Source organism: Amblyomma americanum, chromosome 1 (assembly GCF_052857255.1).
Source record: "Amblyomma americanum isolate KBUSLIRL-KWMA chromosome 1, ASM5285725v1, whole genome shotgun sequence".
NCBI classification, from domain to species: Eukaryota; Metazoa; Arthropoda; class Arachnida; order Ixodida; family Ixodidae; genus Amblyomma; species Amblyomma americanum.
In genome coordinates, this window is record NC_135497.1 from 386,012,471 (window position 1) to 386,027,366 (window position 14,896).

Sequence of the window (14,896 nt, forward strand, 5' to 3'; positions counted from 1 at the left end):
CTCAGTACATTTGAAGTGGCGGATACCTAAAGCTGCCAAGGCACCAATTTTAAACAGCGCGTTCACTGTGTACTTTGTAAGAAGACGGAAATAAAATGAGAGAAGAATAACAGGGCACTCTGTAACTATTATTTCAGGCCTTTTTGAAAGTTTACTTCGCATTTCATGTGGTAACCTCTCTTTCGTTGCAATCCACACGTTCATGTCGCTATCCTATGTGTTCTTGCAGTGATTTTATATCTGATGGCGCGTTGGTTTCCTTTTAAGTATTGTAAGGTTTCTGTCGAGAGCCGGTCTGGTTCAGCTGCGTATTCGGCCCGGGACACCTGCAACCGGGTCACTGCACTGCGATAGGCATCTTGGTTCCCATGGCCGGTCCCCGCCTGGTTTATTGTATTCGAGACGCAGGGCTCTGCTGCCATTTGTAAACAACATTGTTCCCGGAAGATCGACCTTGCGATACGGAGGCAGTTAGCGACCGCCAAAACCCAGCAGGGGCGGCTCACCCCTTCAATTGCGCCTGCTCGCCGGCGCCTCGCCCACTCGCACTTCCCGGAAGGCGTGTCCCGCTTGACAGCGTGATAACTGTCGTTCGGACGCGAAGACAACGCTCTCTCTGGTGGGGGAGATGGTCCAGCGGCACCCTCTCTGTCCGGCGCGACATGTGATGGGGGCGTGTCCCTATGTGCAGTGGTGTGTGTGTATGTGTACGACAGCGCAAGTTAGGCCACGCCCAACCTAGCGAAGACCTCCTCTAACCTGGGGAATCCTAGGGACCGGACCCTTTTTAAACCGGGCGACGAGTGCCGTCAGGAGGAATCCTCAATCATCCTCAGATCTTCTCAGATCCTCCGACCTTCCCCCATCACCCTCAAATGGGTTCCTAAATCTTGTAAATAATGTAAAATAAACCCCCTGTACAGTTTCCTTCATAACCAAGTTTGACAACGTCATTCGGAGAAGGGACCTGCGGCGCTGAAAGAGTCAGCTCACTCAAGGACCCCTCATTCCCAACAACTGGTTGGCAGCAGCTGAGGTGGACCCTGCGACATCGCGCTTTCCCAACCGGTAAGCGTTTCGGCATTTTGCTATAGGATTCGCCAGGCTTCAGATTTTGAGAGAATAATCTTGAATCACTGGGAAGTGTATGTCAATTGAGAAAGAGTAATCTCACGACATTTTGCAGATAGCATTGCCAAAACGGAGAAAGCGTTGTCATGGACCTTATGAAATTGTCAAAGTCGGACATGCTGTTGTTATGCGAGGAACTGTCAATAGAAGTACAGGAAAAATTACAAAACTTGAAATATGCAAGAGAATTCAAAAATCAGCTGGTAGATACGTGAAATTTGGTACAGGAGGAAAAAAGAAAAAGGGAAGCGGAATGGGAAAAAGAGAAAGAACGGAAAAAGTGGGAAGCTGAAAAAGAAGAAACAAATCTAAAGCGATTGCAGCTTGAAAGCGAAAATCGAAAAAATGGTGACAGTACGAGAGCCGGGTCTCCTGAAAGAGCAAGCGATGTACAATCATATAGAATGAACAGATTCCTGCAGCCCTATGAAAGTGGAAGGGACATAGGATTGTACATGGAAAACATTGAGAGAACTTTGCTCGCAGTACATGGCCGCAACGGCTTCTGACACTCTTGCCATGTGAAGTAGCTGAAGTCATAGCGAGACTTAGCACACAAGACGCAGCTGACTACGAAAAAGTCAAACCCAGCCTGCTAAAAAGGTACCGGCTGTCAGCCTAAGCTTTCCGACAGCGCTTCAAGAACACAATGAAAAACGATAGCGAGGGCTATCCGGATTTCGCGTATGGCCTAAAGGCGAATCTGCTAAAGTGGCTAAAAGGAGCCGAGGTTTATGAAAGCCGAGACAAAATAATCAAGTGTTTTTGCCCTGAGCAATTTTACTGAAGCATTCCCCAAGTTATGAAACTGTGGGTTCAAGACAGGGAAAAAGTCGAAACAGTTGAAAGGGCCGCTGAGCTAGCACAGGAGTAAGTTTCGCGCAGAAGGTTGAGCACAGAAGAGGGTGCGTCACACGCTCGAAACGCTATGCGAGATAAAGGGCCTAGCAGAAAGACGCGAAGGGCTAGAAGTTCGGAGCAATTGGAGGCAACGAAGGTAGCGCCAGAAAAGCGTGAAGAACAGGCAAAGAGACAGGGAGCCGACAAAGCCGCGAAAAAAGAGTTTGAGGCTAGAAGGCCATTTCGTTGCTACAACTGCAATGGTGTCGGGCACTCTGCAGCCAAGTGTACAAAGCAACGTTTGGTGTTCTCGTGCGTCGAGGATAACGCAGAGAATCTAGAGCTCCTTAAGCCATACCTGCACGAGCTGCACGTTAACGGGAAACCGTGCAGGGTACTTCGTGATAGCGCCGCGACGATGAACGTTGTCCATCCGTCTTACATTTCAGTGGAAGATTTTACGGGAGAAGTCTCGTGGATAAAACAGGCAGTAGAAAAACACAGTGTATGCCTTCCCATAGCTAGAGTGAGAATTTGTGGACTGTTTGTAGAGCTAATTACTGAGGCCGCAGTTTCGAAGGCCGTGCCACTTCAATATCCTTACCTCTTCTCGAATCGATCAGACCAATTGCTACGCGAGAGAGGCCAGAAGCTCGTAAGCGGGGTGATACAAGCTTTGACAAGGTCGAAAACTCGTCAGCTGGCATCTCAACTAAGTCAAATTCCCGAACCTCAGGTAGCCAGAGACGCACTAGCCAGCATATCATTGCAAACAAATGAGGAGGGAAGGGAACAAACGAGGAATGAAAGCCAGACATCTGACCGAGCAGATGAGCGACCAGCGACTTCAACCAATAAGACGGTAGAGGAGGCAGAAAACGCTGAAGTATTCGTTTTATCTCTAGCATCCCGTATTTATGATCGCCTTGTGCAGGTGGACAGGGAGTCCCTAATAAGAGAACAGAAGCAGGACCCCACTTTGGAAAGACTGCCCCTTACAGCTAAAGAGGGCATCGCGAGACGCAACATAACGATGCATGAGAAGGAAGGCTTACTATACCGACACTACCAGGACAGAAAAGGCAATGCAAAACATTTGATCAGCTGGTCGTGCACGAAAAATACAGAGCGGACAATCTGAGTCTCTGCCACGGAAATGGCTGGGCAGGACATCTGGGAATCAATAAAACAAAGGAGCGGCTATTAATAGAATATTATTGGTCGGGTTTTTTCAAAGATGCAGAACGCTATGTAAAATAATGCGATACGTGCCAGCGTGTGGGCAAGCCGGGAGAGACATGGAAGGCTCTACTGAAAATTGTTCCCTTGATCTCGGAACCCTTCCGCCGCCTTGTAATAGACACAGTAGGTCCTTTGCCTAAAACGAAATCAGGCTATAAGTACTTGCTTACTATGCTATGTCCCGCCACAAAACTTCCCTAAGCAATTCTGTTGAAGAACTTGAGCTCCACAGAAATAGTTGACGCCCTTTTGTCAGTGTTCGCGAGAATAGGATCTCCGGCTGAAATCGAAGCCGATCAGGCGACGGTCTTTACAAGCGCCTTGACGATAACATTCCTAGAAAGATGCGGAATTAAACTGTTACACAGCTCGGTGTATCATCCGCAGTACAACAGTGTAGAGAAATGGCATTCAGTGCTGAAGCGGGTGCTACGCGCTCTTTGTTATGAGCATAAAGCAGACTTGGAGAATTGTCTGCCGGCCACACTTTTAGCTTTGAGAACAGTCCCCCACGAAGCTACGGGGTTTACGCCAGCAGAACTCGTGTACGGAAGAGCCCTCCGCTCTCCCCTCCGAATGCTGAGAGAAATGTGGGAAGGGACAGGAGAGAACCAGACAGCGGTTGAGTACGTGCTTCAGCTACTGGACCGCCTTAACAACACGAGGGAATTAGTAAACCGAAATACGAAAGCTGCCCAGGAGGCCGCCAAGGTCTATTATGACAAAAACGCGCGCCTTCGAGGTTTCACCGCTGGCGATCGCGTGATGATCCGCCGGCCATCGAGAAAAAACAAGCTGGAAGTTCACTGGGATGGCCCAGTGGAAGTGTCGCAAAACCTTTCCGAGACGAATTACGCGCTAAGGGTTCCAGGCAGGGGAAAGCAGGTGAGAATCTATCAGTGCAATGTGATGAAGCCGTTCGTGGAACGCAGCGGGATCGTCAATCTGACTCTAAATGAACCAGAAGAGCTCGACAGCGATAGTCAGGGTTGGAAGAGAGGTACGGACGCTAGTGACAACATGGAGAACATTCTGGCTCTCTCCGTGAATGCAGATTTCCTAAGCGGGACCCAGGTCGACAAGCTAAAGCAGTTGTTGAGCGAATTCGCTGACCTATTTAGCAGTCGCCCGGGAAAGACACACCTCCTGACACACGAAATCGAGCTCACCTCTGATGAGCGGGTACGGTCGAAACCCTACAGGGTATCACCGCGGCAAAAAGAAATAATGGACGGGGAAATTCAGCGCATGTTGGAGTTAGGGGTTGTACAGCCAGCGCAAAGTGACTATACCTCACCGCTAATTCTTCTTGAGGCCCCATGGAAAGATCCTCGTCCCTACGTGGATTATAGAAAGCTGAATGCAATTACCAGGGATAAGCTATACCCGATTCCCAACATAGAGGAAAGAATAGAAAGGGTGAGCGGCGCGAAATTCATTTCCACCCTCGATCTCGTACGGGGATATTGGCAAGTTCCCCTCTCAGAAAGCGCGAGCAGGTATGCCGCTTTCATCTCCTCAGCGGGCACCTTTCGACCCTTAATGCTTATTTTTTGTTGAAGAACGCCCCCTACAGCTTCTCAAAACTCATGGACATCGTACTGAAGGACCATACAGTGCTTGGCACTCTCTTTTTTAGACGATGTGGCTATCTTTTCGGAAACCTGGCAAGATCATCTAGAACACCTAAGGACCGTGTTTGCCAGTTTCCGACAGGCTCGACTGATACTGAAGGCAGTAAAGTGTAGATTTGGTTGCGCTCAGGTGACGTACTTGGGCCACGTTGTAGGCCAGGGAACTAGGAGCCCATCCGAGTTAAAGATTTCCCCGATTACGGCATTTCCGCAACGACGGACGAAAACGGACATTCGCTCTTTATTGGGATTAGTTGGGTTCTACCAGCGATATATTTCTAGCTACTCACAGCGGGCTAGTCCCTTAACTGACGCCTGGCGAAAGGGAGCACCTAGTGACGTAAGCTGGAATAACCAAAAAGAAAACGCCTTCAAAAGCCTGAAGGAAGCACTCGTGTCCCGGCCCTTGCTCAGGACCCCTGACTATGGGAAAGAGTTCATAGTCCAGTGTGCTGCCAGTGATAGAGGGCTGGGTGCTGTCTTAAGCCAAGTTGGCTACGACCATGAAGAACACCCAGTTCTGTACATCAGCCGAAAACTGACCAGTAGAGAGGAAGCGTACAGCGCTTCCGAAAAAGAGTGCGCGTGTTTAGTTTGGGCAGCGCAGAAGTTGTCGTGTTACCTGTATGGAGCGAAGTTTGTATTTGAGACTGACCATTGTCCTTTAACGTGACTGTGACAGATGTCCCCCAAAAATGGTCGCTTGCTCAAGTCTGGCTCTCCAACAGTACAATTTCTCGGTGCGTTATAAGATGGGGAAACTGCACGGAAATGCTGATGGCTTGAGCAGAAAGATGTAAGCGGGAGAACTTAGAAGAATCTCCTCCTGTGTGAGTGTTTTTTTTTTCTTACCTTGTTCATAGTAATCCGGCTGTGGCAGTTTCAGAGGGGATCTTTCGCGCTCAGTCGGCACAAAATTAACCCAAATTTAAACACAATTTTTTAAGTGTATTGTTGTCAATGGAAGAAGCCTCGTGATTCTTTGGCAAATTCCGAGCGCTTGCGGGTGGGGCAGTGATTTGCTGTTTGGAACGTCCCACCTGCGCTTTCCTTTGTTGGTGGTGCTTTGGGTTCTGCCTTGAGGGCGCTGATATTGCAATCCAGGGGACCAACACGGACGCCATCTCATCTCTTCCTGCCCAGCGGTCGTTAACGCTAGACATTCGAGAATTTTTGGGCCGCGGAGGACCTGTAAGGTTTCTCGCGACAGCCGGTCTGGTTAACCTGCGTATTCGGCCCGGGACACCTGCAACCGGGGTCACTGCACAGCGATAGGCATCTTGGTACCCACGGCCGGTCCCCGCCTAATTTATTGGATTCGAGACGGAGGGCTCTGTGTCTTGAGAAATTAGTGTGGGAGAGTCGAATCGTGCGATGGTGAATATTCAGGAAACAGTGAAAACTCGTAGATGCATTCTTTAACAAACAGGCAAGGAAAACTGTATTGACTTTACGGATACACAAAGAGTGGTAAGACGGAACACCCGGCACAAACGGCTCTCTCCTTTCTCGTCTAAGAAGCCACTGTCTTGAAGAGAGTCCGAGGGGCCCGGCCGCTTTCAGCTGCACCCGGCCGTTTCGCTGCCCAACCCACCTCCCGGGCGACGTCGTCGAAACCCGATCCCGGCGCTCCAAAAACTGGGAGTGTCCCCGCACAGCTCCGGTCCCCACTGGCACCCCGTCGCGCGCGCGCGCGCGCGCGCGCACACACACACACACACACACACACACACACACACACACACACACACACACACACACACACACACACACACACACACACACACACACACACACACACACACACACACACACACACACACACACACACACACACACACACACACACACACACACACACACACACACACACACACACACACACACACACACACACACACACACACACACACACACACACACACACACACACACACACACACACACACACGCACACACACACACACACACACACACACACACACACACGCACGCACACACACACACACACACACACACACACACACACACACACACACACACACACACACACACACACACACGCACGAAGGAGGGCACACGGGCGACGAGAAACACAGGCAGTAGTAAACAATGCCGTTCGCGGAAGACGCTCTCCCTTCCCCAAAAAAGACAGAATACACAACAACCTCTCGGCCCCAACAGTGGCAGCACTACACACACAACTCGAGGGGGTAGAGAAGCTGTACCAGCCTTCGCAATGTGGATCCGTTGGGCTGCTTCACAACACACGCTCGGACTTGGTTATCTCTTCCGTGGATCCCTTCGACGATCCTCCCCGTCTTCCACATGTGTCGCGGCGCCTTATCCTCGCGGAGGAGAACTAAGTCTCCTATAGAGGTCTGTCGAGCCTGTTGTTTTCCGCAAGTGTGCTCCGACCTTAGCGTCAAAAGATATTTATTCCGCCATCGCCTCCAAAACTGCTCCAGCAATCGTTTACGGTGCGGTGCATCCACCTTCGTGTCACAGCTTGCGCTGATGAACTGACATCATGACACGGAGAAGGTAGTGACGTAAGTCTCTTTCCTGTAAAAAAATGCGCCGAAGTAAGAATTTCGGGGTCTTCTGAGGACGAAGAAATGTAGGTTAGGAGGCGGGAGTTGACGATGCTTTCCACCTCCTGCAGTACTGTTGTATGCTGTTCGAAGGTGAGTCTTGCCTGGTGTAGGATTTTACGGAGGCAAAATTTCACAGTCCTCACCATCTTTTCCCAGAATCCACCCCACAATGCTGCTCTTTCCACGATGAATTTCCATTTACTGAAGCAGAATTGACATCTGAGCTAGTTGGTTGTTCATTTTCAAAAATTATATAAAGCGCACTTAGGACAACCGACAAGGGAGACCAAACAACACAAGCGCTTACTCGCAACTGCGCGTTTATTCGAGAAACACACAAAAGGCAGAACAATCACAAACAAAACAAAAGCCATCGCGCAGGCGTGACAGTAAAAGTGCTCATACAGGTTCGTCAAGATAACAAAACTCTTTCATGCAAAACCACCATAGGGTCGGCAACACACGTGTGCTGATTCTTACGGATGTGATAGGCCTCTGAAATCTCTCTGGTTAGCTGATTAGGGTGTCGGAACAAGATTTTAGTTTGGTCAAGCAAAGGCTTGCAGCCGCTGCATTTTGAACAGTGCTTAGCGAGATTAGATGAAGGCGACTTATTTAGTGAATGTGCGCTTGCAAGAGCATTTTTTGTCACTAAATAAGTCGCCTTCATCTAATCTCGCTAAGCACTGTTCAAAATGCAGCGGCTGCAAGCCTTTGCTTGACCAAACTAAAATCTTGTTCCGACACCCTAATCAGCTAACCAGAGAGATTTCAGAGGCCTATCACATCCGTAAGAATCAGCACACGTGTGTTGCCGACCCTATGGCGGTTTTGCATGAAAGAGAGTTTTGTTATCTTGACGCACCTGTATGAGCACTTTTACTGTCACGCCTGCGCGATGGCTTTTGTTTTGTTTGTGATTGTTCTTCCTTTTGTGTGTTTCTCGAATAAACGCGCAGTTGCGAGTAAGCGATTGTGTTGTTTGGTCTCCCTTGTCTGTTGTCCTAAGTGCGCTTTATATAATTTTTGAGAATTTCCATTTGATGCGTGTCCTGGAACAGTGGTCGTGGAAATTTCCGTCAAACAAGGGGTCTCTCAATGCTGCAAATTCTTTAGAGGCGCTCTGAAAGGTTTTGGCGTTGTCAGTGTATATCACTGATGGCAGTCCTCGTCGGGCGGTAAATCGTCGGAAAGCCAGTAGGAACATTTTGGATGATAGGTTGGAGACAAGATCCAGGTGAACTGCTCTCGTAACTGCGCAAGTGAAGAGGGCAATGTAAGATTTGGAGACCGTGTCCTTGTCCTTAGTGAAGAGTGGCCCGGCGAAGTCTATGCCAACCACTTGAAACGGTTCAGAACGGCAAACTCTTTCTGTTGGTAAGGGCGCTGTGGGAGCTTCTCCAGGCTTCGCGCGACTTTTGAGGCACATGTTGCATTTGTTTACAACCCTTTTTACTTGTTGAAGTCCTCGTGGGATCAAGAACCTCTCTCCCACTTCTATGAGGGTGTCTCTAGAGCCGCCGTGTAATGTTCGTAAATGAGCGTCTCGAATAACGAGCTCCGTGAACGGATGACTGGGACCGAGGAGCAGTGGATGCTTCACCTGTTCATTCTCGTCAGAGAAGTGCAGCCGCCCTCCCACTCGTAGCAGTCCCTCGGGGTCTAAAATGGGCTGTAACTTCTGTAAGCTTGATTGAGATTTCAATGAGAGCCCTAGGCCAAGACGGGATATGTCATCCGTGTATGCTTCTTCCTGAACGACTTTCAGCCAGTATGCTTCGGCCCTTTCTACCTCTTCCGATGCTAGACAAGAAGAAACTATGCCTGACGGATTCCGGCAAGCACTTATGAATCGGAACACCCAGGCAGTTATCCGTAAAATTCGGAAAAAAAACTACTGCGGTGAGCCAGGTCCAAGATCAGCATAAATGCCCTTACTTGCAACACCTTTACTTCTTTGCTTTCTTCCGAACTTTCCTCAGGCGTTGGGACGTAACTCTCATTCAGAGTTGGCCAGGAATCCTCTGTCTCTGAAAGCCATGACGGTCCAAACCACCACTGTCGGTCTCCTTGAAGACCCTGTAGTGTCATTCCACGTGTCACACAATCTGCGGGGTTCTGTGAACCGGGGAAATGCCTCCAGTGGTCTTTCTCTGTGCAGGTTTGAACCGCGGTCACTCTGTTTCGCACAAACTGGTTCCACTGCAAACGGTTTCCTTTCAACCAATGAAGGGTTATGCTGGAGTCGGTCCAGTAAATCATTTTCAGTCGACCAGCATATATCATTAGGCAGCCTTCCAGAAACTTGGCAATTCTAGCACCTATCAGTGCACCCATCAGTTCAAGTCGGGTAAGGGTCATACCTTTTAGGGGTGAAACTCTCTCTATAGCGTAGATGAGTTCCGTGTGAACGCTGCCATTGGAGTCCTGTAGTCGCAGGTAGGCGTATGCCCCGTACGCTCGCTGACTGGCGTCGCAGATGTTCAACTGTACACTCTGCGGTTGAACTAGAGGCGCAACACATCGCGGTACGGTCTGTGAACAAAGGTCCATTAGTTCCGACTTCTAGTCTTCCCACTTCCTGAAAATATCATTGGACAATTTGTCATCCCAACCAATGTATCGTTGCCACAATTCCTGAAAGAGTGCCTTGGCTTGTATGGTAAATGGCACAAGCAATTCAAGAGGATCAATTCAAGAGGATCAAATATTCTGGCGATGGTTTGTAGAACAAGACTTTTGCAGTTGTTCTTTCTATGCAAAACGCTTGAGAGAGACTTGGTGGCCACGGTGATCGTATCCTCTGCAGGATTCCAAATAAGGCCAAGAATTTTTACTGTTACATTTGAGTAATCCCGTTCCCCTGCGACGCAAATAGGTCTTGCAAGCGCGTTGAGTTCGACGACCACTTTCGCAGACTCATCCGCAAGCTCCAAGAATATCGTTGGCTTGCACGAAAATCTCCTCCGCATCCTTTTCTGTGTCTGCTCTAAGCAACAGGTCGTCGACGTAGAACGACTCCACCAGAAGCGCAGCTGTTCTCTTCTTTGGCTCCTCAACTGTCTTAAGGTGATATTGCAGGATGGCATTTAGCAGGAAAGGGCTAGCCTTGGTGCCAAACGGCACACGTTTCATTCGCCACTCTTCTACTTCAGGATCAGGTTCGTCCTTTGAAGGCAAGCCGTTAAACCAGAGAAAGCGCAAGGAGTCTCGGTCCTCTTTTCGGACACTGATTTGCAAGAGTGCCTTCTCAATGTCAGCTGTCAACGCGATCTGATGAAGTCGAAAACGAATCAGCAGCCTGACCAGGTCAGCTAAGAGACAAGGCCCCTTCTCCAAATGATCGTTCAGCGAGGAAGACCCTTGTTCATGTGAGAAGGCGTCAAAGACAATGCCTAGCTTTGTCTTTCTTGACTTTACTGCGCAAAACAGCATGGTGTGGCATGTAATAAGCCTGATCGGTGGCTTGCTCTTGAGGTGTTACACGTTCGGCGTAGCCCATATCTATGTAGCTCCGCATTGTACTTTCATACTCCGCGCCAAATTCCGGAGTGCGTTGAATTCTTTTCCCTAGGCTCTTCAGTCGCTTTAGTGCCTGTGAGCGGTTGTCATAAAGTTGTCCACTGTTTTCTTTCCAAGGAAGGGCGACTTCGTAGCGGCCGTTCTTCAATCTGATGTTTCTTTCAAACTGACCCACAATCGCTTACGTTTCCTCATTTGGCCCTCCGGTATGATCCATAATGCCAATGCTTTCCAATTCCCAGAAGCCTTTCACAAGTCTTTCAGTGCTTTCAAGGACTGTGCTTACCATGAGGACACAGAAGTTGGCTGAATTGTCAACTGAGGTATGCACGGATATCGGACCCTTAAACATCCAACCGAAGACCGACCCCAGGGCGAAATTCAACGCTCCCAGCAAAACACTGACTTGGCTGCCCTGTTGTCTTTGAGAAATTCGTGTGTGAGAGTCGAATCGTGCGACCGTGAATATCCAGGAAACAGTGACGACTCGTAGACGCATTCTTTAACAAACAGACAAGGAAAACTGTATTGACTTTACGGATACACAAAGAGTGGTCACACGGAACACCCGGCACAAACGTCTCTTTTCCTTGTCGTCTAAGAAGCCACTGTCCTGGCGAGAGTTCGAGGGGCCCAGCCACTTTCAGCTGCACCCGGCCGTTTCGCTGCCCAACCCGCCTCCCGGGTGCCGTCGTCGAAACCCGATCCCGGGCCAGACACCGGCGCTCCAAAAACTGGGAGTGTCCCCGCACTGCTCCGGTCCCCAATGGCACCCCGTCGCGCACACGTGCGAAGGAAACACACACACACACACACACACACACACACACACACACACACACACACACACACACACACACACACACACACACACACACACACACACACACACACACACACACACACACACACACACACACACACACACACACACACACACACACACACACACACACACACACACACACACACACACACACACACACACACACACACACACACACACACACACACACACACACACACACACACACACACACACACACACACACACACACACACACACACACACACACACACACACACACACACACACACACACACACACACACACACACACACACACACACACACACACACACACACACACACACACACACACACACACACACACACACACACACACACACACACACACACACACACACACACACACACACACACACACACACACACACACACACACACACACACACACACACACACACACACACACACACACACACACACACACACACACACACACACACACACACACACACACACACACACACACACACACACACACACAAAACTTAAAGGAGGGCACACGGACGACGAGAAACACAGGCAGTAGTAAACGATGCCGTTCGTGGAAGACGCACTCACCCTTCCCCCAAAAAAGACAGAATACACAACAGGCTCTGCTGCCGTTTGTAAACAACATTGTTCCAGGAAGATCGACCGTGCGGTACGGAGGGAGTTAGCGACCGCCAAAACCGAGCAGGGGTGGCTCACCCCTTCAACTGTGCCTGCTCACCGGCGCCTCGCCCATTCGGACTTCCCGGAATACGTGTCCGGCTTGACAGCGTGAGAACTGTCGTTCGGACGCGAAGACAACGCTCTCACAGATGGGGGAGATGGTCCAGCGGCACCCTCTCTCTCCGGCGAGACATGTGACGGGGGCGTGTCGCTATGTGAAGTGATTTGTGTGTGTGTGTGTACGACAGCGCAAGTTAGGCCACGCCCAACCTGGCGAAGACCTCCTCTAACCTGGGGAATCCTAGGGACCGGACCCTTTTTAAACCGGGCTACGAGTGCCATGAGGAGGAATCCTCGATCATCCTCAGATCTTCTCAGATCCTCCGACCTTCCCCCATCACCCTCCAATGGGTTCCTAAATCTTGTAAATAATGCAAAATAAACCACCTGTACAGTTTTCTTCATAACCAAGTCCGACAATGTCATTCGGAGAAGGGACCTGCGGCGTTGAAAGAGTCCGCTCACTCAAGGACCCCTCATTCCCAACAGTATGCACATACCTAATAAAGTGCACTTGTGTACTCGCTACAAAAGTACGCTAGTGAACAGCGTGTTGCATTGGCAGACCACACAAATGCTTGAATGCTAGCCAATACGGTATCGTCGAAATAAAACAGCATTTTTTATGCGGTGCCGTCATGGCCGAGCCTTAGGCAGTCACCCAACGGGTCACCGCGCAGACATAAGAGCAGAGTCATCCTGAAAAGCACAGTATGCACATCTGGCTTGAGACAAACTAGCTCTTCTTTCTAAAAAAATGCTGAGATGTGTTTATTGCTCTCCTATTTCCGCGTTTATGTTCCAAATATCAGAATGTCGTCTAGAGCGGGGCTCGGGGAAGCCGTCGCGTACTTTGGTTCGATGAATCGTCCGAGCTGTTTCAACCGCAGGCCAAGCGCTATAGCTATGTGTTGGCAGCGCATTACGTGCCCTATCCTTGGGAATTTTGCTGGAAGCTTGACCGCAAGCTCGCGGCTCGATGCACAGCTGAACCAAGGGCAGCAGAACCGGGGCATCAGCTATAGACATGTCCGGTAATAAAACTCTATTTCCAAACTCCTGCATCATTCTGATGTTGTGCGGCTTCTGTCATCCCCTGAAGTGTCTGACAGACTTAGGTATGCAACCAAGTGCCCGAGCACTTGTAAAACGAATACGATAATATTCTAATTTCTTAAATTTTTTAGACAAGATGAAACCTAAATATATTACGTTTCTATTCAGAAAATCCTCTTCTCTCACTAAAATAACATTTTCATTTTATTATTTGTTGTAGATAGATTTATAATTACTAGAATTTGTTTAATATCGAGGGGGGCATTATAAGTGTCTCCAATTGATTAAATACCAGCATGCTTAATTTCTTGCGTTTAACTGTCAACTTTCTTCTGCCAAAGTCAACCTATTCTTTTCCCTTCTTCATCACTGATCTAATCGCTTCTTTCTTGCTTCTACGTTTTTTGAATGGAGCATGTCTTTGGTGTACCTAAACCGCAGTGCATTTTGGATCTCTATGGCGGCCTCGTGCACAGAGGGCTGGAGGGTTTTATTCTGGAGAAAAAGGTAGAGGGGACACTTGAACACCGTTTTAAGGGTATGCCGCAATAGAGTAATGTGTTAATTTTCATATATGCAAAAGGTCATTCTTTACATTACATTCAGAGATCCCTGGTAGTCCTCACACCTCCTGGCGCAGCGGTGCAGCGGTTAAGTAATGCGCCACTGCCCTACGATGGCAGGTGCTCTCAGCGCTGGGCCTTGTAAGACCTAGATTGCTCTTCACGATTGACGAATCATTAATTTCACTGCCACCTGCCATGGGCGCAGTTTGCTCACTATCCAGTGGGTAGGTTGTTGTGACACCGCAAGGTCACGTTACCTAGGTGGCCCACCTGCCTCCTATGTTACTCTCTGGGGACCACCTGCAAGAGCCGTTCTCCTGATTTTTCGCTCACAATGCCGACGCCAACAACGCCGACACAGGATTTTCTAGTGAACGCTGCATTTGACGCTATCGCGTAAAAATTTGTTCTGTAGTTTTGCTGTCCTCCATGCAGCAACTTCCTTGGTGTAGGATGCTTCTGCATGGTGTAGGTGTGCCACCCAGCCGTAACCTCGGAAAGTAATGCGCCTCCTTTTGAGTGGCCAAAAAAGTTTTCCCTTGTAATTCTTTTAGCGGCCCTATACTGTTCCAAAGTTAACTTGTCCATCATTTGCTTTTACCAGTAAGCATTTTTTAGGTTTCGACCTTAATTTTAAGGTTACCTTACTCACTTTTTGCTCCCTTCTCTTCACTTTATTACAGATAGTGTACTGTTATAAGTACCTGAAAACTTTGCCACACACCGC

At 49.1% G+C, this 14,896-nt stretch overlaps 1 protein-coding gene across 1 annotated transcript; it reads right to left on the reverse strand.

Annotated features, from left to right (window-relative positions):
• Positions 1 to 10,363: 10,363 nt before the first annotated feature.
• LOC144122955 (uncharacterized) lies at positions 10,364 to 13,576 on the reverse strand. Its single transcript, XM_077655903.1, has 2 exons — positions 13,474 to 13,576; positions 10,364 to 10,863 (listed from the first exon to the last, which is right to left on the reverse strand). Exons 1-2 carry the CDS (start codon positions 13,574 to 13,576, stop codon positions 10,364 to 10,366), a joined length of 603 nt encoding a protein of 200 aa, XP_077512029.1.
• Positions 13,577 to 14,896: the final 1,320 nt, after the last annotated feature.

Bases quoted from the DNA above. Each gene is read 5' to 3' on its own strand.
- LOC144122955 (XM_077655903.1), bottom strand. From the start codon at position 13,576: ATGTCTATAGCTGATGCCCCGGTTCTGCTGCCCTTGGTTCAGCTGTGC. The intron at 10,864-13,473 runs GTAATGCGCTGC...TGTTTTGCGCAG, and splicing joins AATTCCCAAGGATAGGGCAC to TAAAGTCAAGAAAGACAAAG.